This window comes from Ursus maritimus, unplaced genomic scaffold, assembly GCF_017311325.1.
Source record: "Ursus maritimus isolate PB19 unplaced genomic scaffold, ASM1731132v1 scaffold_13, whole genome shotgun sequence".
Taxonomy (NCBI): Eukaryota; Metazoa; Chordata; class Mammalia; order Carnivora; family Ursidae; genus Ursus; species Ursus maritimus.
The window spans coordinates 48,907,010-48,932,566 of NW_024423675.1; the positions used below are offsets into that span (position 1 = coordinate 48,907,010).

General features: G+C 44.1%; 1 protein-coding gene across 8 annotated transcripts in view; it reads left to right on the forward strand.

Annotated features, from left to right (window-relative positions):
• Positions 1 to 25,557, forward strand: part of AIG1 (androgen induced 1) — a 322,928-nt gene that overhangs the window by 284,754 nt on the left and 12,617 nt on the right. For 5 of the 8 annotated variants that reach the window (XM_040627866.1, XM_040627863.1, XM_040627869.1 and 2 more), the window contains exon 5: positions 3,912 to 3,982. In XM_040627866.1, the coding sequence (XP_040483800.1) occupies positions 3,912 to 3,982 (71 nt within the window). Of the gene's footprint in view, positions 1 to 3,911; positions 3,983 to 6,954; positions 7,242 to 20,791; positions 20,818 to 25,526; positions 25,553 to 25,557 lie in introns of those variants that run through there. The other 3 variants (XM_040627879.1, XM_040627877.1, XM_040627862.1) reach the window with 3 other exon arrangements.

Here is a 25,557-nt window from a genome sequence, read left to right on the forward strand (position 1 = left end):
GCTGGGGAAATGCAAGATAGCCCAGGTGAGCAGGGGGAGGGGGAGGAGAAGGATTTGGAGGAAGGGCCATTACAGCAGAGGCCATGGTCAGTGGGCCAGGTCTGCCTCATGGAGGGAGGGACCACCCCTCTGATCCCCAGGCCGGACAAAACTTGGAAGGAGCAGCCTCTGACTTTTCCAGTTTGGAGACCTCCCTTCCACACACTGCTGCTAAGACATACCCACCATTGCCCCATGGGGCAGAAATTTCTATCCTTCTACACACTTTGGACTCAGAGCAGGTACTTTGTTCTCCAGTTTTTGAAACAAATTGAGGAGAAAGAAGCTCAATCATGGGTGAACAATAAGCATTAGGAGACTACTGTTAAGAAAATTGGGGAATTGAAACAATTTAGATTTGGGGTTGCAGTGACAGTTGGGAAGAGAAGTGAGGAAAAGAAATTTCCTCCTCTTGGCCAAAGAAGATCTTTTTCCATGTGAGAGGAGGTGGAACCATTTGTTCTTATTTATTTATTTTCCTAGGCTTATTGAAACATAATTGACAAATGAAATTGTAAGATATTTAGAATGCACAACGTGATCATCTGACACATGTGCACATTGTGAAACAATCTCCCCAGTGAATGAATGAACACATTCGTCACCTCACATATTTACTTTTTTTTTTTTTTTTTTTGGTGAGAACATATAAGTTCTACTCTCAGCAAATTTCAATGATATAATACAGTGTTATCAATTATAGTCACCGTGTTATATACTAGATCACAGACCTTATTTATCTTATATCTAACAGTTTACAGAATTGTGTCTTTGGATGTACTTTGAGAAGACATTTCTGTAATTCTAGAATTTGTCAGGGCATTTTCAGTAAGAACTTCCCCAAGCTTTTGAAAATAGTTAAGTGTAATCCAAGAACTCAAAAATGGACCAAGTTCAGGGCACCTGGAAGCCTCAGTCAGTTGAGCATCCGACTCTTGGTTTTGGCTCAGGTCATGATCTTGTCAGTCAGGTCAAGCCCTGCCTCAGGCTCCTCGCTCAGCAGGGAGTCTGCTTGAAGTTTCTCTCCCTCTGCTCCTCTCCCTACTCACGTGCTCTCTCGTGCTCTCTCTCTCTCTCTGAAATAAATAAATGTGTTTTTTTTTTGATGAACCAAGTTTGTTTTAAATAGGGCAAACATAAGATAACATAATGATGTTATTTATCATTCTTTTTTTTTTTGACAGAGAGAGAGAGACAGCCAGCGAGAGAGGGAACACAAGCAGGGAGAGTGGGAGAGGAAGAAGCAGGCTCCCAGTGGAGGAGCCTGATGTGGGGATCGATCCCAGAACGCTGGGATCACACCCTGAGCCAAAGGCAGACGCTTAACAACTGCGCCATCCAGGCACCTCAATGTTATTTATCATTCTGATCCAGAATGATGTCAAATTACTTGACCAAGTTCATACATAACTGGTTGAGCTGGAATTGGAACTCCACCTGTCCCGTTTCAGAGGCTGTACTCCTAACTGCCTCCTGAATTCTCACCCCACCCACCACCACCACACTTGATTTAAGCTGGGGCTTAGCCATCCATCCCACCCCAGACCTGAGTTGCCTATTAAAATCAGCTGAGAGACATCCAGAGGTATAGCACTCATGATTCTTCTAGAAGTCCCTCTCTTAGCTCAAGAAACCCTATTCTCTACTAACCAGCCAAGGGACAGAAAAAGCAATTGTGTTCATTTCTAAATTGTTCAAAATGACTCTAAAAGTCATGTCCTCTTGAAGACACAATGAAGGCCAATTTCATTTGCCCCCTTCTTACTTTTTTTTTTTTTAAGATTTTATTTATTTGACAGAGAGAGAGAAAGAGCATAAGTAGGGGGAAAGGCAGAGGGAGACTGGGACAAGGGCTCCCTGCTGGGCAGGAAGCCGGACATGGAGCTAAATCCCACGACCCCAAGGTCATGACCTGAGCCTTAAGTGACTGAGGCACCCAGGTGCCCTTCATTTACCCCTCTTCTTAAATGGGAAAACTGAGAGGGTTCTATGCTACTAGGTCAACAGATGAGCTGGCGATAAAATTCAGGCTTTAGAAAATGACCTGCAAATCATTTCTCTAAAGTGCTATAAAATGTTATAATAATCCTGGGTAACCTGACTGAAAATGCATTAAAATACAAAACAGCCAGAAGTTGAGAAAAAGTCCTTTCTTCGTCCCTCTTAATCTGTCATTTAGCAAAGCAGGGACAACTTTGGCTCACTCATGGAGTGCTGCTGTTGAAAGGCCCCAGTCCTGATTCTGTGACACTCCATCAGAGGGCACTAGTGATACCTCCCACTTCTTGTTTGAAAGCTACACATGAGAGATCATTCAAATAAAACGATTGATGAGGGTGGGGGGCGGAGAGGCAGTGTAAACATTGGCTATAACAAGTTCAGAAGGACGCTCGGGACACGGCGACATCGGCAGAACCAGTGACAGACAGCAAGCACGTGGCCGACTACTTGCGGAGCTCTAGATAATTCTGGTCTGGCTAGAATCCTTATTTAGCCATCTTGATGAGCACGTTAAATGTGCCTTAACTCTAAGTTTGAATGAAAAGCACAAGTACTCGACATGTTTCTTGGCAACACCTTTTGAAAAAAGCATGTGTTTGTCTCTAGTGTTGCACTAGAGTTCTTTGGTGGGAACTCTCTTGAATTAAAACATCCTCTTCGCAGGTGGAATTTTTAGGCTTTTTCCTACCCTCCCCATCCCATGGCCCTCCGCCCTGCACACACACACACACACACACACAGAGGCACACACACACACACACAGAGGCACGCACACACAGGTTCGTGTGTACACACCCATCAATCACAGCTGAGGGGCTCACTGCACCTGGGTGTGAGCAGCTGGCCTTCATGTACCAAATTCCCACCAGACCCAAGCAGTGAAGCTTCAGCGGAACAAACACAGGAGGTGTGAACCCATCTCGTCCCCCATCTCCCAGGAAAAGTTTTCCCTGGATCATGCCCGTTGGTTCTTTCCTTGTCTGTTTTCTACCTGAGCTGTGAGGTCTCAGTGAGGAGAAGATGGTAGCAGAATGAGACGCCTGGGTATCAGAAATAGGGATGGTGAGGAACGAAAATGATTTATAGGGTTTCACCAACCTCTGTTCTTTCTCTTCTTCTTCCTCTCGTAGTTCAAAATCCCACAGATGTGAACATGGAAAAATATATACCCTCGTTTTATCATTTAATTAGTTAACACCTCACTCTGAGTCTGGTTGAGTTATGAAACCTTCCGGTTCAGAAATTCAGGTGGAGGTTGTGGGGGAAACGCCCACTGTAGAGAGTCACCAGGTTCATCCTCCCGGCACTAGTGAAGGAGGACATCACCTCATGACCAGCTTCTGCTGAAGATTACCAAACCCACACAAACATTTCGGTTCCATGGAAACTGCAGGAATACCGGCTGGGCTCTGAGCCTGGGAGAGAGAACTGAGCATCCCCGGTTGGTCTGGTCCCACAAGCGACTTCCTGTGTTGTCACTTCACACCACCACACCACAATGTTGCCTTGGGAAATGCCAGAGAGAGAGAGTGTGTGTCTTGTAAAAGCTCTCTCTTCGACTAGAGTGGGTTAGCTGTGTTGCTGCCCAGAGACAGGAGACAGGAAGAGATGACTAACCCTATTATCCTTTGTGCTACATCACTGAGTGGCTTCACAGGGGCTCTCCTGGGTGGGAGGCTGGCAGAGAAGACCTCCAACATCCTTCAGCCCTGTGATTCACAGGAGTGAGTACCCTTCATGATGTTCCACCGTCAAGGAGCATGGACTTGCACGTTTTTATTACTGGAAAGGATGAGTCCATTAATGAAGACACTCATGGGGCACTTTAAATTTTAGGCAGTAGACACACATGACTTTGTTCTTTCTCTCAGGCAACGAACTACCTTTCTGAAGAAGACAGCAGACCCCTTTAATAGAAGACCCAGACGGCTTCTTAGATCAGGTAATCGTGTAAGAAAATGTTTGGAAAAAGAAAAAAAAATCACAAAGTTTTCCTTTAAAATACCTGAAAATACGAGTGCCAAGTTCCCTTGCCTGTCCCCTCCCCGTCACTGCACACCCCAGAGAATAAAACCGCGCTTCTAGCAAAGGATATAAGTCAATGCAGAGTGGCACACAGATGCCATTCGGCAATGCGCGGGGGGCAGGAGGGCCGGTGAGAATCCTCAGGGGGGCGCCCTGAAGCCGGCTTCGGAGGAGCCAGGGAGCCTGGCGGGCAGAGAGGGGGCTCCAAAGGGACAAGGATGAAAGTGAGCCACGCGAGCGGGAAAGACTATGGGATCGTAGAATTTTGCTTTTTTTATCTCTTCAAAAGCAAGTGATGTGAATCCACCAGGAAGCACGGATTTATGACACGCTAGGGATGATTATTCAGAAGAGTTTGTTGTTGTTCGGGCTCTCAAAGCAAAGCCCACTTTGCAGCCAGCGCGGGTGTGCTCCTTGAGTCCACAGTGGGTGTCCGGCCACTCTTCTGGGCCGGCCGTCTTCCAGGAGCTAGCCCGGGGCCTGCAACAACACCAGCAGTGTCCCCGCTGCCACGGAGCTCGCACTCCTGTGTGGGAGATGGGCAAATACCAAGTCAATAAACAGAGGGCAGTCCCCAGAGTGAGAACGTGTCTCAGAAAGATAAAACCTTCACATGATGAAGTGGTGGGTGGGGGTAGCCTTTGAAAGGGGAGTTAGGAAAGACCTCTTTGCAGTTGTGACATTTGTGCAGAGACCTAAATGACAAGAAGCAACTAACCTTGCAGAGTGAGATGTGCATTCGGGCAGAGGGAACAGGAAGTGCAAAGTCTGTGAGGACAGGAGATTCATGTGTGCTAGGAACAGAAAGAAGGTCAGGGAGGTCAGCCGAGGAGAGTGATAGGGAAGGAGAAGGAGAAGAGAGGAGGTAGGAGATGCGGCAAGGGCCAGATTACAGTAACTCATAGCAAGGAATATGACCTTACCATTGTGTGTCATGGGAAATTGACGGGGAGATTGAAGTAGAATAGGCTTATAATTAAACCTGTAAACATGGTGTATGAATTAGACCTCAGCAGGCAATCCTAGAAGCTCTCCGTGTGCCTGGGACATGTGTGAATGGATGCCTGACTCAGGCTCACATGTGTGCCTGGGATCTACAAGCTGAACAGAGCCACACGGGATTTTTTGGACCTTGGAGGAGACTCTAGTCCTTACATAGACATATTTCCACAAGTGTACATATTGTACCATGAGTATTCAAGTAACATATGTATACCCCATTTCCTAAACATGTGTGTGGTCGTGAATGATATCCAACTTTAAAATACAACGCATTCTACACATTGCATATCGTGTTCTCGGTGGCTCTGCTAAGACCCTGTGGCTGGCGAGCATGCCGTGAACACAGTCTGAAAGGGAGAGAGGGAAACCTTAGCTCGCACTCCAAACCAGCCTCCACCCTCCGAAGGCCCCCAGGACCCTCTTAGGAAGAACCAATCTGTCTGTTCTCATCACTGTGACAGATCCGAATCACCGGTCTCAAGTCATCATTTCAGGGCCAAGATTTTGTCTCCAGACTGTACCTCACTCATTTCTGACAACATGTTGAAAGTAAAACGTGCCTCCCTCCTGCTTCCTTTTAAAATTTATGAGTTTTGCAGTTTGCTTAAAAACGAAAGTTGCTTAAGATTTTCAGAAGGAGATGCTCCTTCACACATCAGCAGGCGGAGGGCAACATCTAAAGGGGCAGAAAAACATTAAACGTCGATCATCAGGGAACATGGAGGACGAGATTTCACATTTTTAGAATGAGAGGATCATAAAATTCAGACGGCACAGCAAACACCAACCAGAGCCCACCTTCCCAGGACTGTATCATAATTGTTCTTATTGATCAATGTTGACGGGTCCCCAGCAGACTCCAGCTCATGCTCTGTTGACTAATGGATGCTGGTTAAAAGGTTTCTGTGCCGAAAAGTGATCCCATTTCTAATCTTATCTGCCTGTTTCATCAAGTCGGGGTTGATGAGAGAGGCCCAGGTAATTTGCTCTGTCACCTTGTCCTGGTATCTGATCTCAGGATAGCACTAGATGTGCTATGCTGTTTGGCCATCTGCCATGAGTCCTGTAATTTTTTTTTTTTTAACAGAGAGAGAGAGCACTCTCAAGAGGGATAGAGAGGGAGGGGGGAGAGGTAGAGGGAGAGAGACTCTTAAGCAGTCTCCATGCCCAGCTTGTGAGCCCTACAGAGGGCTCAGTCTCACGACCCTGAGATCATGACCTGAGCCAAAATCAAGAGGATGCTCAACTGACTGAGCCACCCAGGCGCCCCATGAGTTCTATATTTTAAAAGATTTTAAAGACACACACACACACACACACACACACACACACACACCCCTCTAAAAATGTTAAGCTAAAAGAATCTTATTTTCTGTTTTAAATCTTTCAACTTGCAGTTAAGGAAACAGATCCTGGGTGAATGGTCAATTTTTCGAGCTAGCAACAGAACCAGAATAGAAAGTAACATTTTCTTCGACCAATTTCAACCCAGGCTACCCGAAGTGGCTCCGGTTATCCAGTCCCCCAACCGTCCAGACTTGGCGATAGCTTTCCTACTGCTCAGCCACGTGGCAGTAAAGCAGGATGGGGATTCTCTCTTAATGTGGTCAGAGTAGGAAACAAACTCCAAATACGATATTGCCTTTACCATACTTTTATTCATCTCATTCCTTCAAATTATGACGATTTCTAATCTGTCTTAAATTAAATTATACACAGCCCTCCTCTTCACGGAACACCACCAGAGATCAGGCAGTAAGCTAAAAGCCATCGATAAGGCAGAAACAGCTCCCTTGTGAACGCACGCCACAGGTCATGGGGAGTCCCCTCAGGCCTTTGTTGGGGAACTGGACTCCGGTTTAATCACCTTAACAAGCTTGTTTGCAGGGTTTTCAAGCTCCCAGAAGGCTGGGAAGAGCAGGGAAATAAAGAGAAGAGAAGCTCTGACAGGCTGGGAGCCACAGGCCAGACCCTGGATGGTGCTCAGGTGCCCCAGAGAACAAAGCAGGAAACACCACCAACAGAGCAGAAACAAAGCAGACACACAACTCAGACAGGATGATCTCCGGGCTCTCTCCCAAACCTCCTCGGGCCCGGGACCAGATTCTGCCAGCAGCTCAGTGCAACAATTAATGCTTTTAAAGTTATCCCTGACTTAAACATCAAGAAAGGTTTTATTTGGTTCATCATGCTTTGAAGAAACAGAGAAGTGTGACCCATCTTAGCAAGACTGGCAAAGCTATTATTTAGTGTGGCAATGACTGGTAAGATCGTATTGTTTAACGGGTGTACACACACACGTGACCACGCAAAGCCCCTCAGCTATTGTACATCCCCCACGGGCTTCATGTGGCTAGGGTGCTCCTGACGATCCGTTCTCTTGTTCTGAGCCTCCCCTGCACATCCCGCCCGAGCAGGCCAAGGAGGTGGTGGGCTGACACCACTCTCAACCTCCTTGCCTTGAACAGAGGTTTGTGGGCTACTGAGATTTTTTTTTCCCAGTGTCCTGGACCACGCTGGTTAGGCTAAAGCATTGTCACAGCTGTTTTGTTCAAGCATGCCTTGCTTTCACGCTCTCTTTACCCACTCCTCCTTACCAATGTTTTAATGGTTTCTCCTCATAAAAAGTAACTTAGACACCAAAGAATATTATTTTAAAATAAAGACTCTTTAAAAGGAAACATTTTCGGCGTGCCTGGGTGGCTCAGTCAGTTAAATGTCCGACACTTGATTTTGGCTCAGGTCATGATCTCCGGAGTCATGGGATCGAGTCCTGAATCCAGCTCCACACTCAGTGGGGAGTCTGCTTGAGATTCTCTCTCTCCCTCTCCATTTGCCCCTCTCTTCTCCCCGCTCTTCCCCCCCCCTCACTTGCTCCCTCTCTTTCTCTCTCTCTCTCTCTCTCAAATAAATACATAAATCTTTTAAAAAATATTTTAAAGAAAACATTCTCTCCTGAGGAAATAGTTGCTCTCCACGAACCAAAGTTACAAGACAGGCAGAAGTGCCTCGATATATCTTTGGGGATACTGAGGTGTTCTTTTGAAGCTATTTACACACAGGGCTGTTGTTCAAACCCTGGAGTCTCCATCACAAAGTCGAAGTATGCAGGAGAAGCTTCTGTGCCCCGGAGGAGTCTGGCCTGCCTTAAGAACGCATCAGCAATTGTTCTAAGGTCAAAAGACAGCCTCCAGGGAAGAAAGGTGTTCCAGAGCTCTCCTCACTGTGGCTGCCTACAAACAAAACCAGTTGCCCAAGGTGGCAATCTGTAAGATGCCAGAATAAATTAGAGAAAATATGTCACCAATTAATTTGGATGTCCACACTCAACTCTTTACTTACCTGGCCAAATGTAAACTGGTCTTTTTCCTATCGGAGTGAACAATCTAGTAAAATGAAATTCAAAAGCAAGCAAAACAAAAAAAAATTTCCAACAGAATTGACCTTTCTTAATGGAGTAGTTGCTTCTTGCCCCCGCCTCTCTCCAAGATGGACACACAAACAGCCACAGGCTCTCTGAAACCATTCCACCCATCCGGCCGCCAGCCGAGAGCTTAGCTGAAACGCTCGTCATAGTCAACTGGAGCTCTGAACAAGTGATGCATGGTTTAGTGCTGTTTACTGGAAATGGGTGAACTGTTCCATGATCCAAGTGTCGATCCCTCTAGAATCCTTTTCCAGTAGCTGCATTCTTGAGAAAACTGAAAAAAAAGCCTCCCCCCCAAAAAAAAACCCCCAAAAAACAGAGAAGAGCATACATGACCTTAAGGGGACTGGGAAACGTGGTGCAGGCACAAAAGTCAAGGGAAGAGTGTTTTTGAACAATACGCTGTCACTGTAACAATCTAAGGACGGTTCTCTCCGCGGAGCGTGTGATGACGAACCCAAGCCAGTTATGAGTGAGTGAGTAAGCACTGCGAGGAAGTGAAAAATGAAAGACAATTCAAATAAGGTATGATGTTATGTTTCTGAAATTAAACTTCCAGTTAAACATGGTAGAGGAAGGAGGGATTTTATTTTACTCTCCTCTCTTAAAACTCGCTGAAACAAAAAAAATGAGCAGGCCCCAAACAAAACTACAGAACGTACTGCCAAAAACCTCTAAAGCCCGGACTGAGGCGGGGAAGGAGGCTGAGGACCATCCCTAGGGCTCAGGCAAAATGCCAATATCCCAAGGGTCAGATCTGAAAGACAAACCCATCATCCTTTGCGGGGCTTCAGGTACCGTTGTGCTGCCAGTGCCCTGCAAAAAGATGCCTGGCCCGGGGGGCGAGTGGAAGGAGCTGGAAGCAAGCTCACACTCTGTTCTGCAAACAGAGATAAATCCTTCTCCCAGATCACACAAAGACAACATCTGCTCACCAAGCATGGGCCAGCAGGGTTGTTCTCACCCAAAGAGATGCGTTCTTGCAGTTCACACAGGGCCCCGTGTGGGCTCGAGGCAGCCCTGGGTCTTCAGTTAGAGACTGAAGATCCAGGAGTCAGACAGGCCAAGGATGAAGGGGAGAAGGTCCACCTCCTGGAATTACATGGAGTCAGCCCCTTTGGGGGGGGGGGGCATTTCTCTGTATCTGCTCCTTCCTTTCCTTGGAAATACATCTCATTTATTTTTAGCCTCCAAGAACGAGGGTAGCTCTCAGCGAAGTCCCTGAAATAAAAAATAACCTGCTTCTAGGTGCTTCTCCCTCTCTAGGCAAGCAAGCATGAAAGGAACACAGGGAAGGCAGGCGAGGAGCTTACATCACAAGGAGACGCTCCTGAGGAAGCAAATTTCAACCGGCAAGATTTCTAGATAAAAACAAAAAAGGAAGAAAGTGTGATGGTTAATGTTATGTGCCAGTGTGACTGGGCTAAGAGATGCCCAGATAACTGGTAAAACATTATTTCTGGGTGTGTCTGTGAGGGAGTTTCTGGAAAAGATCAGCATTTGAATAGGTAGACTGCGTGAAGAGCTACCCTTGTCAATGTGGGTGGGCGTCCTGCAATCTGCTGGGGGCCTGAATAGAACAAAAAGGCCGAGGAAGGAAAAATGCGCTGTTTTTGCTGGAGCTGGGTCATCCACCTTTCCTGCCCTCAGACAGCAGTGCTCCTGGCTCTCAGGCCTTCAGACTCTGACCAAGACTTACGTCACTGGCCCCCTGGTTATCGGGACTTTGGTCTTAGACTAAATCATCCTACTGACTTTGCTCGTTCTCCAGATTGCAGATGGCAGACCCTGGGATTTCTTGGCCTCCATACTAGAGTGTCAGTCAGTCCCTTCAATAAATCTCTGTATCCCATATAGAGCTGTCGATCTAGATATACAGATATAGGTATAATCTCCCGTTGGTCTCTTTCTCTGGAGAACCCTGACTTCTATCGAAAGAAAGAAAAGATACAAAAACTCAAAAAATGATGAGAAGACAACCAAAAGTAAACTAGCAAAGATGCATATTTCAGATTTTGATCAACACCCTTAACTGGACACCTACAAATGTCCATCTCTCCTCAAAATGTAGGTTTTCCCACATCCATGCTAACTTTGGGTGTTTTCAATCTTTTAAATTGGGGTAATCTGTTGGATGAAAAAACAAATGGCTTCTCAATTTTAATTCGCATTTCTCTGATGATTTGTGAAGTCAAGCATGTTCATACATAGATTTACTGGTCATTTGTATTTGGCTGCCCCTAGCAGTAGCCTCCTGTGCTGGGGAGAATCCTCAAAGAAATGTGAATGACATTCTCAATTAGGAAAAAACAGACTCAGTGCTTTTGAGGTCAGACTTTGCCGGAACTTCAGCTGTGGAGTCAGCTCAGTCATTAGGGAGAGACTTACTTTTGAGAAAATCTAGAGGGCCAAATTATGTTATGAGGTTTTCTAAATTTGGGGTCAGCCAAAGGCACAGAATCGCAGGAGTCAGAGGCGGGTCAGGCTCAGGGTCAGATGAGGCAGTCTGCTGAGCTGAGAGACTGGAATAAAGGGGTAAAACCGAAAAAAGCCTTCATCTACCAAAGTATCCTTGCTAGTGCCCGAAACTTTGAAAGCTATGATACTGGGGTCGGGCTTTGAATCTTTAAAAGTCCATGAGCAACCCCAAGATTCTAAAGTACCTACTATGCCCTGGACACTGTCCTAGGCATTGAGTAACTCAAAAAGCACCATAATTCAGCAAGGGCTCTGGGTCAAGCAGAGGTGAGAGAAAATCCTGGCTCGACTAATGACACAGAGAAAACTGAGGATAAAAATGCCCAGTTCAAAAACAATTTTTTTTAAAGAACGAAAAGGAAACATCTCATCAACTACTTGGTTGGTTGGAGTGATTCATAAAAGAAGGCAGAATAAATGATCTCTTCCCTTTACTGGCTAGCTTGTAAAAAATAAAAATAAATGCCCAATTCATAGGAAGCTAGAATAATTGGATGAAAGGTATTTAAACGGCTTTTGCCTTGGACAAGGTAGCTGCCCTGTAGATATTAATCCCCTTCCCCTTTCTTCCAGTTCCCTTTACCAGTTAACCTGCCATTATCCATCCCTGAACTGGAACCCAGAACTGGGGACACCGAGCTCCCCCAGCCAGTAAAGCAGCATGAGTGATGCCGTGGGAGAAAAGCCATGGCAAACTGCTCCCTCTTCAAAGTCTTATCGCCCAGTGTGATGACCCAGGGTGTCTCATATTCCTATTTACAAACAGATGTGCTAAATGCCATACGATGCAATCGCGTGCGATACTCTGGGGGAGGGAGTACAAAGAAGTTTCACGCCTGACTTTTTTGGGCAGGAGGGAAGTGAAATGTGTGTGTTGGGCAGGGCTGGCAGGGCCCCATGGGGCAGGGAGCAGGGTGGGACCCAGGGCAGAGCCACAGCTGACAGCGGGGCCACAAACTCTGACCCTCCACTTAGGGCTGCGACATTGTCTTACTGCAGAAGTCAAACCTGACAGCATCGGAAATGTTTCACTAATCATTAGCATTTTATTTCGTCAAATATTTTCACTTTACAGTAACAGTGCTTTAGAAAGCATGCATCCAAGGTACCATTCTCAAGACTATTTAAGGAAAGGAACCCTTTGCCATCTCCGCAAAGTCTGAAATAGCCCCAAATGTGAGAATTTGCATCAGCTCTCGCTGTTATGCAAATCAGAGAGCGGCTGGTAGGGTGGCCCTGTTTATTTTCGTAAATGTGTGGGTAGGGGAGGGAAAGTGGCTGTTTAAAATGCATTTAAAACTTTTAGTTTCAAATTATTGAACTCTGGAAGAAAGGACTTAGATTTACCAGGAACAAAATAAAACAAAGTTTACTTCAGAAATATGTCGGGCATAAATACACTTGACCAAAACCCTTTAAAGCCGTGTTGTTGACTATTGGAATGAGAGAGTGGAGAATTTTCCTACCAAGCAGATAATATAAACTCAGTTCATCTGCAGACTCGGAACGGGTGGACTCCCACATGGAACCCAAGGGCTCTTTGCCACCATTGTGTAAAGTCATGATTCCCTGGCCTCTTCCGGTCCTGATCACTGCTTCCAAACTTCTGATTTGATGCTCCAGCCAATTGTGACTTCCCGGATGAGCTCTTACTTTGGGTTTGCCTCCTACCTCTCTGACCTTCCTCACCCCATCTGGGGTACTAGTACCTGGTCCTCAATCTTCTTCCAGGGCCCAGGTCTCTGCTGTGGACTCCCGCTGCCTGAATTATTAACTGTTAAAGCAAATGTACCTCTGAGCCCCTGAATTGCTTCCTCAATTTAGTTAGCATCACGTAATTGAATCATATGAACTATCAAGGACAGGTTAGTATGGAAAAATAAACATACAAGAATAGCTGGGAAATCAATTAAAAAGCACCACTGTCGGCGAAACTAGCTCTCCCAGACACCAAAGGCTGCTCTAGGGCCTCTATCTAAAACAGTCTGGAACTGGCACATGATCAGGAAGACAGACCAGTGGGATAGAATAAAAAGTCCCCAAAGAGACCGCTATACATATGGAAATTTAGTGTGTGATGAAGTGGGCATCTCAAATTGCTGGGGCAAAGATAGAGAAAACTGGGTACTTACTGGAAAGAGAGAAAATCTGTACCTTGTGCCATATATAAGAACAAACTTGAAATGGATCAGGAATCAAATGTAAACATTTAAATTATAGAAATACAAGGAAAAACCTGGGTAAATTCCTCTTTGACTTGGTACAGGGAAAGTCTTCCTAACCACAACTCTCAATCCTGACAAGATAAAAGAATCGATCGATAAACACGGCTGCATAAAAATATAAAAACATTTGCACAGCAGGGGCACCATATACAAAGTCAAAAGACAACTGACACACTGGGGGAAATGTCTGGAACTTACACCACAGACAAGGGGCTAATACCCTCAATATTTAAAGAATTCTTAAAAAGGGAGAAAGGACCAAAATCAACAGAAGAATGGGAAAAAGACAGGAACAGAAAATTCACTTACAAACATAGACATGGCATTGAAACCTATGAAAAGATATTCAAATAGCTCATCATAAAGCCACGCAAGTTAGAACTACACCACTTCTCACCTATCAGATAAGCAGCAGTTTTAAAGGATGACAACACATCCTGTTGGCAAGACTGGGGAAAACAGGCACTCTCATGCATGGCTTGTGGGAATACAAACTGGCACAGCCCTTTGAAAGGGGAACTTGGCAATGACTAACAAAGCCATTCATGGACTGCCTTTCCAACTGAGCAATCCCACTTCTAGGAATCTACCCTGAAGATACATCTCCAAAAATACAAAAATATGTACATACAGATTATTCACTGCAGCCTTGTGCAGAAACTGCGTCAATATCCACCCTTGAGAGAGCGGCTGGGTAAACTCTAGGACACTCGGGCAGTGGACTGCTACACAGCTGTGAAAAGAATGACCAAGATTCCCGTGAACTGGCGTGGTACGCTTACTAGGATCTATTGCGAAGTGAAAAAAAAAAAAAAAGCAAAATGTAAACGAATGTCAATAGGATGCTACCTATGGAGGAAAAGGAAATCAGAAATTATGCATGTATCTTCTCAACAGTGCAAAAGGAAATAAAGGAGAAACCAGAACCTAGTGAGCTAGAAATAGGGAGTAGGTGGAATGAGTTGGAAAGGATAGGGAAATGAGAACAGGACAGAATGGAGGGGAGAAAGAGGGGAGAGACTTTTCCTACTAAGTCTTTTTATATAGGTTGGACTTGCAGCAACCTTCGTAGTGATTCACATACGGAGGGTATGTAGATAAATAAAATCAACAAGGATGGGAAAGGGAATCTGATATGGGGTATTATGAGTCAGGGTCACATCAGGAAGTAGAAATCATGCAGTCATTTGAACAGGGAAATTTAATATAAACTATCACAGGGGAATATCTGTAAAGGTGTAAAGAGAACGCTGAAGAATGCTCTAAGGCAGAGACGGAGAGCCTAAGGATGAACAAACTTGGAAGGGGCCTCTCCCCAAGGATGAGATTCAGATCTCACTGGAGAGGGTGTGGTAGATGGAGACATTCAGTGAATGCTGAAAATTAGTGGGTTCCCTGGGCCAGAGCTGCTCCACAGTCACCAAGCAAGCAGGAAATGCCCTTCTGGGGTGCAGGCCGGCAGAGCTGGCAGGAAGGAACTACAGCCAGGGCCGGCAAGCCAGAAGGACTCCCCTGGGGGACATGTGGCCAAGACAACAGACAGGCACACAAAAGGGGTTGGGATAGTGGAAGCCCGCTCACCCGAAGAGCAGCATGAGGCCTGGAGTGTGTGATGTCCATGGTGGGAGCGCCACAGTGAGGTGGTCACTGGACGGGGGCCAAGGTTGTGAGCTCACCAAGTGACTATGTGGTCTGGACACGTAGCTGGGGCAGAGCAGCACTGCATTTTTCCACACACTGCTGGCAGCCATGTGGTAGGAGTGAGGGGATAACAAAACAGCAGCACACTAGAACCAGGAAGAGAAGCACCTGTCACCTCTAATGTCCCCCCAGTGCCCTTCACTGGTAAATCATAATGCCCTGCTCTCTGTGGAAGAGAAATGCTTCATTTCCAGCCCCATTATTGCAGAGTAGGTGACAAAGGGTGAATTTGGATAAGAGGCAATCCATGAATAACTGGCAGAGAAGACAAACAAATCAACCTCACTACATCATAACAAATTAGGAACAGAACCGCACAGAAAGGAAAGGAGAAACCCAAAGCAATGAATGCCCAGATCTGGGCTTCTAAATACCATTCTCCAACAAAAGGAACCAGGGCTTTTCAGAGAAATGGTCATGCCATGGCTAGGCAGAGAAAGTACAAGATGAGCCTGGAACACCTTGTCATGCCAGGAAGCAAGTGTTTTTGTTTTTAAGATTTTATATATTTGACAGAGAGAGAGACAGCCAGAGAGAGAGGGAACACAAGCAGGGGGAGTGGGAGAGGAAGAAGCAGGCTCCCAGCAGAGCAGGGAGTCGGACGCCTGGCTCAATGCAGGGCTCGATGCTGGGCTAGGATCAGGCCCCAAGCAGAAGGCAGACGCTTAACGACTGAGCCACCCAGGCGTCCCAAAAAGGCAAGTGTTTTAAAGCAAAATGATGGGAGGGCAGTGGGTGCTGGGAGCCTTGGGGGGTGGGCGGGAGGGCCGCCTGGTCCTCGCAGCAGCCGGGTGGGGGTGGCGGCACAGCCCAGTCCTTAGCAGCAGCGATGCACCGCCTCCCCTCACCCCTCCCGGGACGCCCCTGCATTGGTGCAGCCACCCTCGTTCCCTCTGCTCTTCCTCCCTTCGCTGGTATCACGGATGATCAGCTGACCGAAGGACAGACTGCTGAGTTCAAGGAGGCATTCTCCCTATTAAAGATGGTGATGAACATCACACCAAAGGAACTTGGAACTGTTGTGAGGTCACTGGGTCAGAGCCCAAGAGAAGACAAATTGCCAGATATGATCAACGAGGGGATGCTGACAGTCATGGCACCATTGACTTCCCAGAATTTTTGACTCTGACGGCTAGAAAAATGAAAGAGACAGTGAAGAAGAAATTCGCGAGGCGTTCGGAGTCTTTGACAAGGACGGCAATGGTTACCTCAGTGCAGCAGGGCTACGGCATGTCATGACAACTTAGGAAAAACTGACGGATGAAGAAGGAGATGGAATGATCAGAGAACCAGATACTGGTGGAGATGGACAAGTCAGCTATGAAGAATTCATACAGATGACTGCCAAATGAAGACCTACTTTCAACTCCTTTTCCCCCTCTAGAAGAATGGAACTGAATCTTGTACTCACCTCTTGGAAAAAAAAAAAGCTATTTACTCATTCCGTTTCTATATCGCAAAACTGAATGTTAAAAGTGCTTTCTGTCCACACACACAAAATCTGCATGTATTGGTGGGTGGTCCTGTGCCCTGAAGATCAAGCTACGGGTCAGTTTTACAATATAAATACTTGTACTACCTTAATGATAAGGAAGCCCTTAGCAGACTCCTTGCAGTTCCCTTTGCTCATGATTAATACATTTGGGCGGGCCAGTTTTTCATGCATGCAGCTTGACAATTGAGCACAGTCAGTCATTTGTATTAAAAATGAAAAATGAAGAAACAAATTTAAAACGCATTCAAATGGGTTCTAGTTCAATTCGTGAGTATAAACTGTCATAGCTGGTTTACTGAAAGCAAACATTTAAAATCGGTTTATCTCAGGATGCTGTGCAGAAGCATGGGTGAAGGATAAACTGTCTAGACATAGCCCCACCTAGCAGGACGTCCCTCTCGTACTTCCGTATGTCCCCACCCCTGGTGACGACGACACTCATCCTGGTGGCATGCTGCGTGTGTTGGTTTAGCTTTGTCTGTGTCGTACTAGAGCGAAATGGGTGTCAGGCTGTCACTGTGCACACAAATTTTTAAAAAGAAACCTTTACCAAGGGAACATCTTTGGACTCTGTTTTTAAAACCTTCTGAACCGTGACTTGGAGCCGGCAGAGCAGGCTGTGGCCGTGGACTACAGCACAAGCATCAACATTGCTGCTCAAGAAATTACAATGCACATCCATTTCAAGTTGTAAATGCAGGTCTCTTTTTTTTTTTTCCGACAAAAAGGCCGTTCACTTAAAAAAAACAAAAATAATACCACAAAATGATGGGAAATATGCCAAAAGGATAACAGCCAAACTTAAAGGGGCTCTTCTGGCCAAATAGGGGACAGTTTGGACAAACAAAATAGCCAATGATATTAATATACCTCACAGAATATAGTAAGAATCCATGAATCCATACTGATATAAATAAATAATTGAGTAAGAAGGGAAGAAGAGATAGCTATTCCTTACAATGGAATTCCAACTAATATATGTATGAATAATGATGGAAAAAGAATGCCACCATTTTAAAATACTATAGTAATCATTGTTTTAGGCCAAAATTACCAATGAACGATAAAATTAGTGGCTAAGTTATTACGAGAAACCGGCTATTTACATAGTTGCAAAGTCGCTCCCCTGGAAAATACTAATTAAAGAGGAAAAATATTTGTCTCACAGTGGGGAAATCTAGCAGATACTACCTTAACCAAATGACCATGGTTAAGATCACCAGTGATGTGACAAATCATGTGTCTCTTGGTGTGACACACTGAGAAGGACACGCCGTAACTTCCATAGTATTTTTACCAAACATGCACAACCCAAATTTATTCATGATGAAACATCAGACAGACCCAGATGAGGAACATTCTGCAAGAATAACTGGCAAGTACTTTTTTTAAGTGTTAAGGTTATGAAAGACAAAGACTATGAACTGTTCTAGTTTAAAGGGATGAATCAAGCAAAGTGGCTAGGATGAAAAATGGGAGAAGGTGCTTACCCCTGAAATCATGCGAGTATGGGGTTGGCCCCAAAAGAGACCAAGGAGACGTGACAACTAAATGCAACATATCATCCTGGTTTAGATCCTGGACATGAATGGGGACACTGGGGAAATTCGAATAAGGTCTGTAGATGATGTAATAAAATTGTATCAATGTTAATTTTCTGATTTTGATCAATGTGCTGTGGTTATGTAAGATATACAGGAATTTTTTTTGTACTGTTTTTACAACATCATTAAGTTTAAAATTAATTTAAAACAGAAAACATGAAGTTTTTAATTAAAAAACATTGAAGACAAAGAATAAGTAAGGGTATAGGCTGCTGGTGAAGAGCCTAGCATAAGGTCATATATGGGAGCGCTTGATAAGTCAGGAAATGATAATGCACTGTGAGAGCATGGGCTTTGGAACTATCCACACGTGGCCTCAGTTCTGACCTTGTTCCTTATTGTGTGATGCCCTAATCTTCCTAAGCCTCAGTTTACTCATATGTAAAGTAGCTTGTCAAAATAATACCCTTTTTATATGATTGATTATGATTATTTATATTCCCATCTCCATTGTGATAATCTATATTCAGTAAACAATATTTGTAGAGAACTCAGTACAAACTCAACTTACAGAATTCTCCATAGTTGTTATTGAGGCTATTATGATAAGTCCCATCAACAACGAGGCTATTCCTTGTGAACAACTATACACTGTGCACTAATGAGCCCCTTTAAGACAAGATAGGTATCCCATAGACCATGTTTCTAGAGTTTTAATGTATCTCACTGTAAGTAAATCCAATACATGACATTTTAAACAGATATATAATAAGTGGGTTTTTCTTTTTATTAAAACAGGATTCGTGGGCTTTCGGGGGGAGCAAATAGCATTTGGCTTACTTTTAATTTTGCAGAAACGGGTCTATGACATAAAGCAATTACTTGTGCATTGCCTTAAGCAGACTGAGAAGGGGCCACGGCTGGATGGCCTAGGGGTGGGGAGAATCTGGCTCACTAACAAGCCTTAAAGAAGGTTGACTCTCAAAGGGGTAAAGAGAAGCCAAACTCCCTGGTTTGTCTTTTCTAAGCAGATTCTGAACTACTTAAATGTGATGACATAGATCAAATATTTGAGGTTAAGGATTGCTTGTAGGTTCATGCTTTCTCCTTGAGTCCATTTTTGAGATAACTCCAGCATAAATACTGGAGAAGCACAGAAGAAGTTTGAAAATGGCTAAACATATTCTATTCAGTGCTATTTCAGTGCTAAGTCAAACACTAAAATGTCTGGTGTTTCTAGTAATACATTTATTTTACGAAATGATATAAGATCAAGAGACTTCTGTGGCAACTGCTCCATATGTAAATAAAGGGTGCAAATCATCAAAACATATGCCAATCTGCTGTCTTCCAAATATTTCCAATAATCCTTTAAGTCTAGGAACAAAAGTTAAATTCCTGAATAAATTATCTTATCTTTAAAATCTGCTCCAAAGGTTTGGAAACCCCAGCTTTTGAATATTAACCAAAAAGAGTTTCCATCCAGTCATCTGGAAACTTTGCTCGAATTCATGCTAACTTTAACCAAGCGGAGGTGTTGTTTTGTAATTGTTCACTGACCCCTTGTTGATTCCTAAGCTCTGTGGCCTGAGCGCATTGGATATGCTAAAGCATCTTCATCTCTGAGTCTCATCCAACATTGCTCCCCTTCAGTGAGTTCTACTTCATGTTGCTAAGACTTAGTATATTTAGAACAAGTGTCATCTAAACCATTATGCTGGTGTCTTCATCCCCATCTAGTCCCCATCCTGTTCTTCAGCCTTTGGACAAGCAGTGACTCTCTCCTTCTTCAAGACTCTCCCCTTCACCTGGGTACTCTCGATCTCAAACCCAGAAGCTTCTTCTAATGTACCATTTACTTTTTTGGTTTTCTTTCAAAAGTACGTAGGCCTCCCCTATGCTTTCCCTGAATGTTTTCTGTACAGTTAGCTCTGTACTTATTGTTTCTCTGCTTGAATCATTGGTTTATTGTTTAAACCTGTTATCTATCCTCACTATTTCTATACAGAAATAAATCCAAGGACCTTTTATTAACATCTGTCTTCTCTGTCTCTACCACTTCGGACTTTGGTGAACACATCAGGCTCATTTCTAACCCTAAACCTTTGCTCCTCTTGTGACCCCAGCTGAAATCTTTCCTCTTCTCCATTTATCTCACTCCTACCCATCCTTCAAGGTCCAGCTTGAGCCCTTTGGCGTCTTTGAAGTCTCACCAAAATCTCCCTCCTCTGAATTCTTGTAATACTGGCAATAGGACCCACTGCATCTCAGAGGTGCACCTGAATTGTGCTCAGAGAGCTACATGGCCTGTACTTCATGAAGTCTTGCCTAGCTGCTCTTTCTTGGCCAAATTGTGAGCATGTATGCTTCGTCATACCACCAGACTCTCTCCCAGGAATGTGAATCTTGTATGGAGTGACAGAAGGAGAAAATGGATGGAGCTAAACCAGCCATGCTGCAGAGACCTGGGGAGCCTATGTCCTAGTCCACCCCCTAGATCTTGGGAGGTACAGGATCTGGCTGGACTTGGCTCTTCACATGTCCCTCGTTTCTGCGCACCACACATTTTTCCCCCTTAAGTTGGCCAGAGTAAATATTCCTCCCTACATCCAAATAAACTTAACTAGGACTCTCTTATTGCCTTTTGTTACTGTTTAATTTGAGGAGGAAGGAATTAATTAAGTCATGTGAACCAATGAGATGGAAAATTTCTTAAGGGCAGAAACTCTGTCTTATGGCTCTATATTCCTTGCAAAATTTTTAAAATTCAACTGCATGACAACAATATATGAAAATCCTCATCTATAAACAAAGAGACAAGAACAGCCATCTAAGATCGTCTTTATGATTCCAGGTTGCAGCTGAGGATCATTCCTTCCTTCCACAAACACATTCCGAGTACGGCTGTTGATCATGCATTAGGCGAGGCACAGGACTTCTGCGCAGGGGGAGAAAAACAAAAGATGGCAGCTTCCGTTGCTCCTGTATCTGGAGTTCCACTTTCCAGTTCGACTTGTGTCTTATACAAGGATGGTACCTAGTGTTAATCTGTACTCTTACTTCTGAAGCATTTTCAAATATAACACGTGAGTTGTTATTCCAGTTGGATACACGGGCAAGCTGCTGTTCGGTCATGTGACCATGATCAAAGCCAGAGCTACAATGAGAAGACCGGTCCCTTGACTTACAGTGATGTTCCTTCCCTCCCTGCCACAATGAGAAACATTTCCTTCAGGACACAATTAAATACCGATGTTATATTTTATTTAATTCCCACATTACATTCAACTCATAGGTTATTCTTTTGTTGTACAGGATAAAGGCAGTTTCTGAGTTTTTGCTAGAGGACAACTACAGAAGTACTAGCTCTTCTGGGACATTTGGTTAGCAAATATTTATGTAGTAGACACTAGTGTAATGCATTGAGCTCTCCTGTGTTAATAACGCTGGTCAAGGGGCGCCTGGGTGGCTCAGTAGGTTAAGCGTCTGCCTTCGATTCAGGTCCTGATTCCAGATCCCGCACTGGGCTCCCTGCTCAGCAGGAAGTCTGCTTCTCCCTCCCCCTCTGCCCCTCCCCACCCCACTCATGCTATCTCTTTCTTGTGCTCTCTCATACAAAAAATAATAATAGTGACTCCAGTCAAGACACACACATACTCAAGTTCCCCAAACTTTTATGTTCACAAAGAATCTGAACTGAATTTCTTTCTCAATCATTTCTACCTTGATTGAAACCGATCAGCCTTGGTTTTTCCCTCATTTCAGAGCCAATGTCCCTTCATCTTCACAGTATCATCTCTCTAAATTCCCCCCTTTCTTTGTTATAGTGCCCCTTCCAAATTCTGAATTTCTAAGGAGATCCCAAACACCTTTCTGACCCGTGGGGCACTCACAAAGACCCTGATGGACCCTCAGTGTCCTCAGAAGTCCATAAAAAATTTCCTTTCAATTGTTTGAAAGCAGAAGGTTGTGTCTGTTATACTGTCAGTGCTCCAGGACAGAACCAGGGGGCCAAGAGCCAAAGGGTACACCATGGATTTTCTTCCTTAGGAATGCATTTTTGGCAAGCACCATGTATGAATGTGCCCTTCTGATGTTTTGCTTCCAGGGTCAACAGAAGTATAAAACACTTTTCAACTTTCTTCAAAACCCAGTGCCATGACATGGGCTTAATAAAAGAAATAACAATAGTAGCAGCAAGTTACAAGGCAAAACTAGGCTAAGACACATCTGTTGAAAGGGAAGTTGATACAAAGACTAGATTTTCTATCAGCTCAGAGGCCACATTTGCCAATTGCTAAAATGTACAACTTTCTGGACAGTCTTAAAGATGCTACTGTCAACTGGCATTTTTGAAAAAGGAATCTGTATGGAGTATCATCATGTATAGTTAGTGTTAATACAGGCAGATTGGGGTACCCCTAGGATGGTTTGCAGAGGAGAGGAGGAAGAGCATTAAGAGATTTTATACTCAGTACATTTCTAAACTCTGGCAAGTGAGAGAGATCTGAAAGACTACAAAATGTAAAATGAGGTCAAGCACGGATTTAAAAGTCTGTGTATTTCTTTGATCATAATACCTAGCACTTATTCAGAGAATCTGCGAATGTTAATTACTCCTCACAGCATTCTCATTCTACAATACCGACAGCTGCATTTTGTCTTCATTGGTGAAGATGCCTAAAAAGGGAGCGAAAAGACTGTTCATATCTGGAAAAGAAATGGAGGCAGAACTAGTTTCTAAATCTTGCATTTATAGTACATTATTACGAGTTCCAGCTTTGAGAAAAGATAAACCAGGTTCAAGCTCAAGCTCTGCCACTTAATATCTATGTGACCCTAGCAAGCCACTTACTTCTATGTCTCAAGTTCTTCGCCTGTAAAAAAAAAAAAAAAAAAAAAAAAAAAGAATATGTGACTGATTGCAAAAATGGGCCCAATTGTTCAGCATTGCCTATACGCATGCCTTTTGCCGTGCTGTTTCCCAATGCTCTCCCAAGGGATGGAGTGCACAATTCCCCATCCTTACATTTAGCTACATGACTTGCTTTGGCCAATGAGGTATTAACAGACACACAGCAAGCAGAAGGTTGAAATGGACTTACGCAACCAGGCTTCTTCAGAGCTTGCAATCAGGGCTTGTAGCTCTTTAATCACCAGCAGAACATGCCCAGCCCAGCCTGTTGGAGGATAAGAGACAAATAAATAGAGGAGCTGCATTGCCCGAATGCAGCTGAACCAGGGCCAGGCTAGATCAGTCTTCAGCTAGCCAAACCCTATGTGTTGTAAGCCAGTCAGCCAAGATTGGCAGATCTGTTTAGCCAATCACTCTAGATGTATAAACAATAAATAGTTATTTTTGTATGCCACTGAGGTTTTGTGGGTTCTTGTTATGCAGCATTGCTGTGATAGTAGGTAAGTGATACATGATGGTAAAACCTATCACATACATTTTAATGTGAGAAAATACATGTAAATCACTTAGCACAATACCTAATGGCAATAATAACAATAATAGTGAAAATGTGTGCTGTTGTTTTGAAGAAACAATTACAGAATATGCAAGGTATTGGCAGTTCATCCAGGCATCCTTAACAGGACCTGTCTCACTGGAATTTTTTTAGAGAATCATGCAATTTTATTTCCAGCTTTTGCAAAGAACCAAGCTGATGATCCAATTGTGTTTTTTAAATTTTATAAGTATCCTGGGATCTGTTCTCACAAGTAAAACAGTTCTTTTCCTTCTAGAAGATCTGCTTTGTTAAATTTTTTTAAAATACAAGAAACACACACAGTAGAAAAAGACATTCAAATTCACTACCTACTGAAAGAAGCCAAAGGCTAGCCTCATGAATAAACCCAAGTTATGGTGTTTTGTTTCAGTGGAGGGCTGGGCAGGGAACAAGAATCAGCAACCTTTTTGTTCTTTTCCTATTTGAGTAATCTTCTTGAAATAGTTTAGTATGATGGTTAAGAAATGTGAGCTTCCAGAGTTTAAATTCTGGTTCTGCTTCTGACTAGCTCTGTGATCTTGAGCAAATTAAACCCTATAAACCTCTATTAACTCACTCCTTAAGTGGGAAAAAGAACAGTACCCTCTTAAGTTTGCTTCAAGGATCATGTAATAGGTGCAAAGCCTTTACAGCTGTGCCTGGCACACAATTGGGAGGCAATGAATATTAGCTACTACTAGTTATTCTAACGAAGGAGCATGTGTTCTGCCAGCTTCATTTCTAACTAGGCTACATTGTACAGAACACTATCTAAGTAAGGTGAGCTTATAGGCTTTGATTCAAAACAGCCCTTGGTGTGGAACTACCCATAGCCACTCTAAATGTAAATCAAAAACTGAACCTCAGATGTTACGTTCCAATGCAAGGAAAAGCCACTCATGAGAGAGAAGACACAGGGTTTGGACAAATGCCAAGAGCGATGTTTCTCAGCTGCTTCCAAGCCATCTTTCCCAGGCTCTTATGAGAGTCCAGAGTGCCTTCTAACTTCACACTGTAGTTTTGTCCATTAGCACGGAGACAAATCAACACTCTTCCCCTAACTAATCAAGAGCACGAATAGAGAAGTGACTTACCTTCCTTAGACACCAATATTCTTCCCTTTTTGTCTATCTCTCATATTAAGCCAATGAAATTAATCATCAGAGCCACAGTCTATGCCAAGTGATGCTTTCCTCCTCAGGAAGAGAGAACGGGAGAGAACACTCCCCTTCATGGAGCCACTTCCTCCATATCTTCTCTTAACCTCTCTTTCTCTGTATGTTCCCGGTGTCAAAGAGATGGCCACCTTATCCCTTCAGGGATTTTATGAATGCTCTCTGTTGTGGCCTCCAGAAGCAGCTGATACAGGTCAGGACATTCATTACATGAGCCCCAATGCCACAGTCAGCCCCACTTCTCTTTCTCATCTTGGATCCCACTCAGCTATGCTATCCAACCAGGCAGGGTGAACAATGAGCACCAGATGAAAATATGGCCCAAATAATATGCCAGCCCTATAAAACTCATGAAATTTACTGGGCCACCTTATAAAAGTTAACAATACAAACTTTCTCCCATTATCAATTCAATCCGTTGCTCCCACAGAGAAATTTCAGTCCAAAATGCTGCCCTACCCTATTTCCTTTTACTGACTCAGTTCCAGACAGAAGAAGTGGTATTTGGGCCTTCGGGTGGAATCTGGGATTCTTCGTCAGCAGCTGCGCCCTGGGCCATCTGCCAATATAATCGGAGTGGAGCCTTAGCACCTCCAAAGTTTGATTATTTCAACCCTCAGACTCTCATTTCCCTCTTTTCTAAAATACCTAAGGGTCAACGGAACGCATGAGAATATCACAGCACCAGCCTTAATCCCACAGAATTCAGAAGCACAAACAAATTCCCAGTAATAATCTAAACATCAGTTTCCATCTGAGGGCAGTTCCCAAGCAGAGGATTGCATTTCCCAGAGCCCAACACGTTACACTCCAGATACTTGTTGCCAGTGCCAACTACAGACCATTGTAAAGATTTGGTGTTATTCACGTCTGCAAAGGAACAAAAGCAGAAAAAAGACCTCCGTCTTCCTTTTGATTTCAGGATGCCAGTAAATTCGTACCAAAGGTTAGAA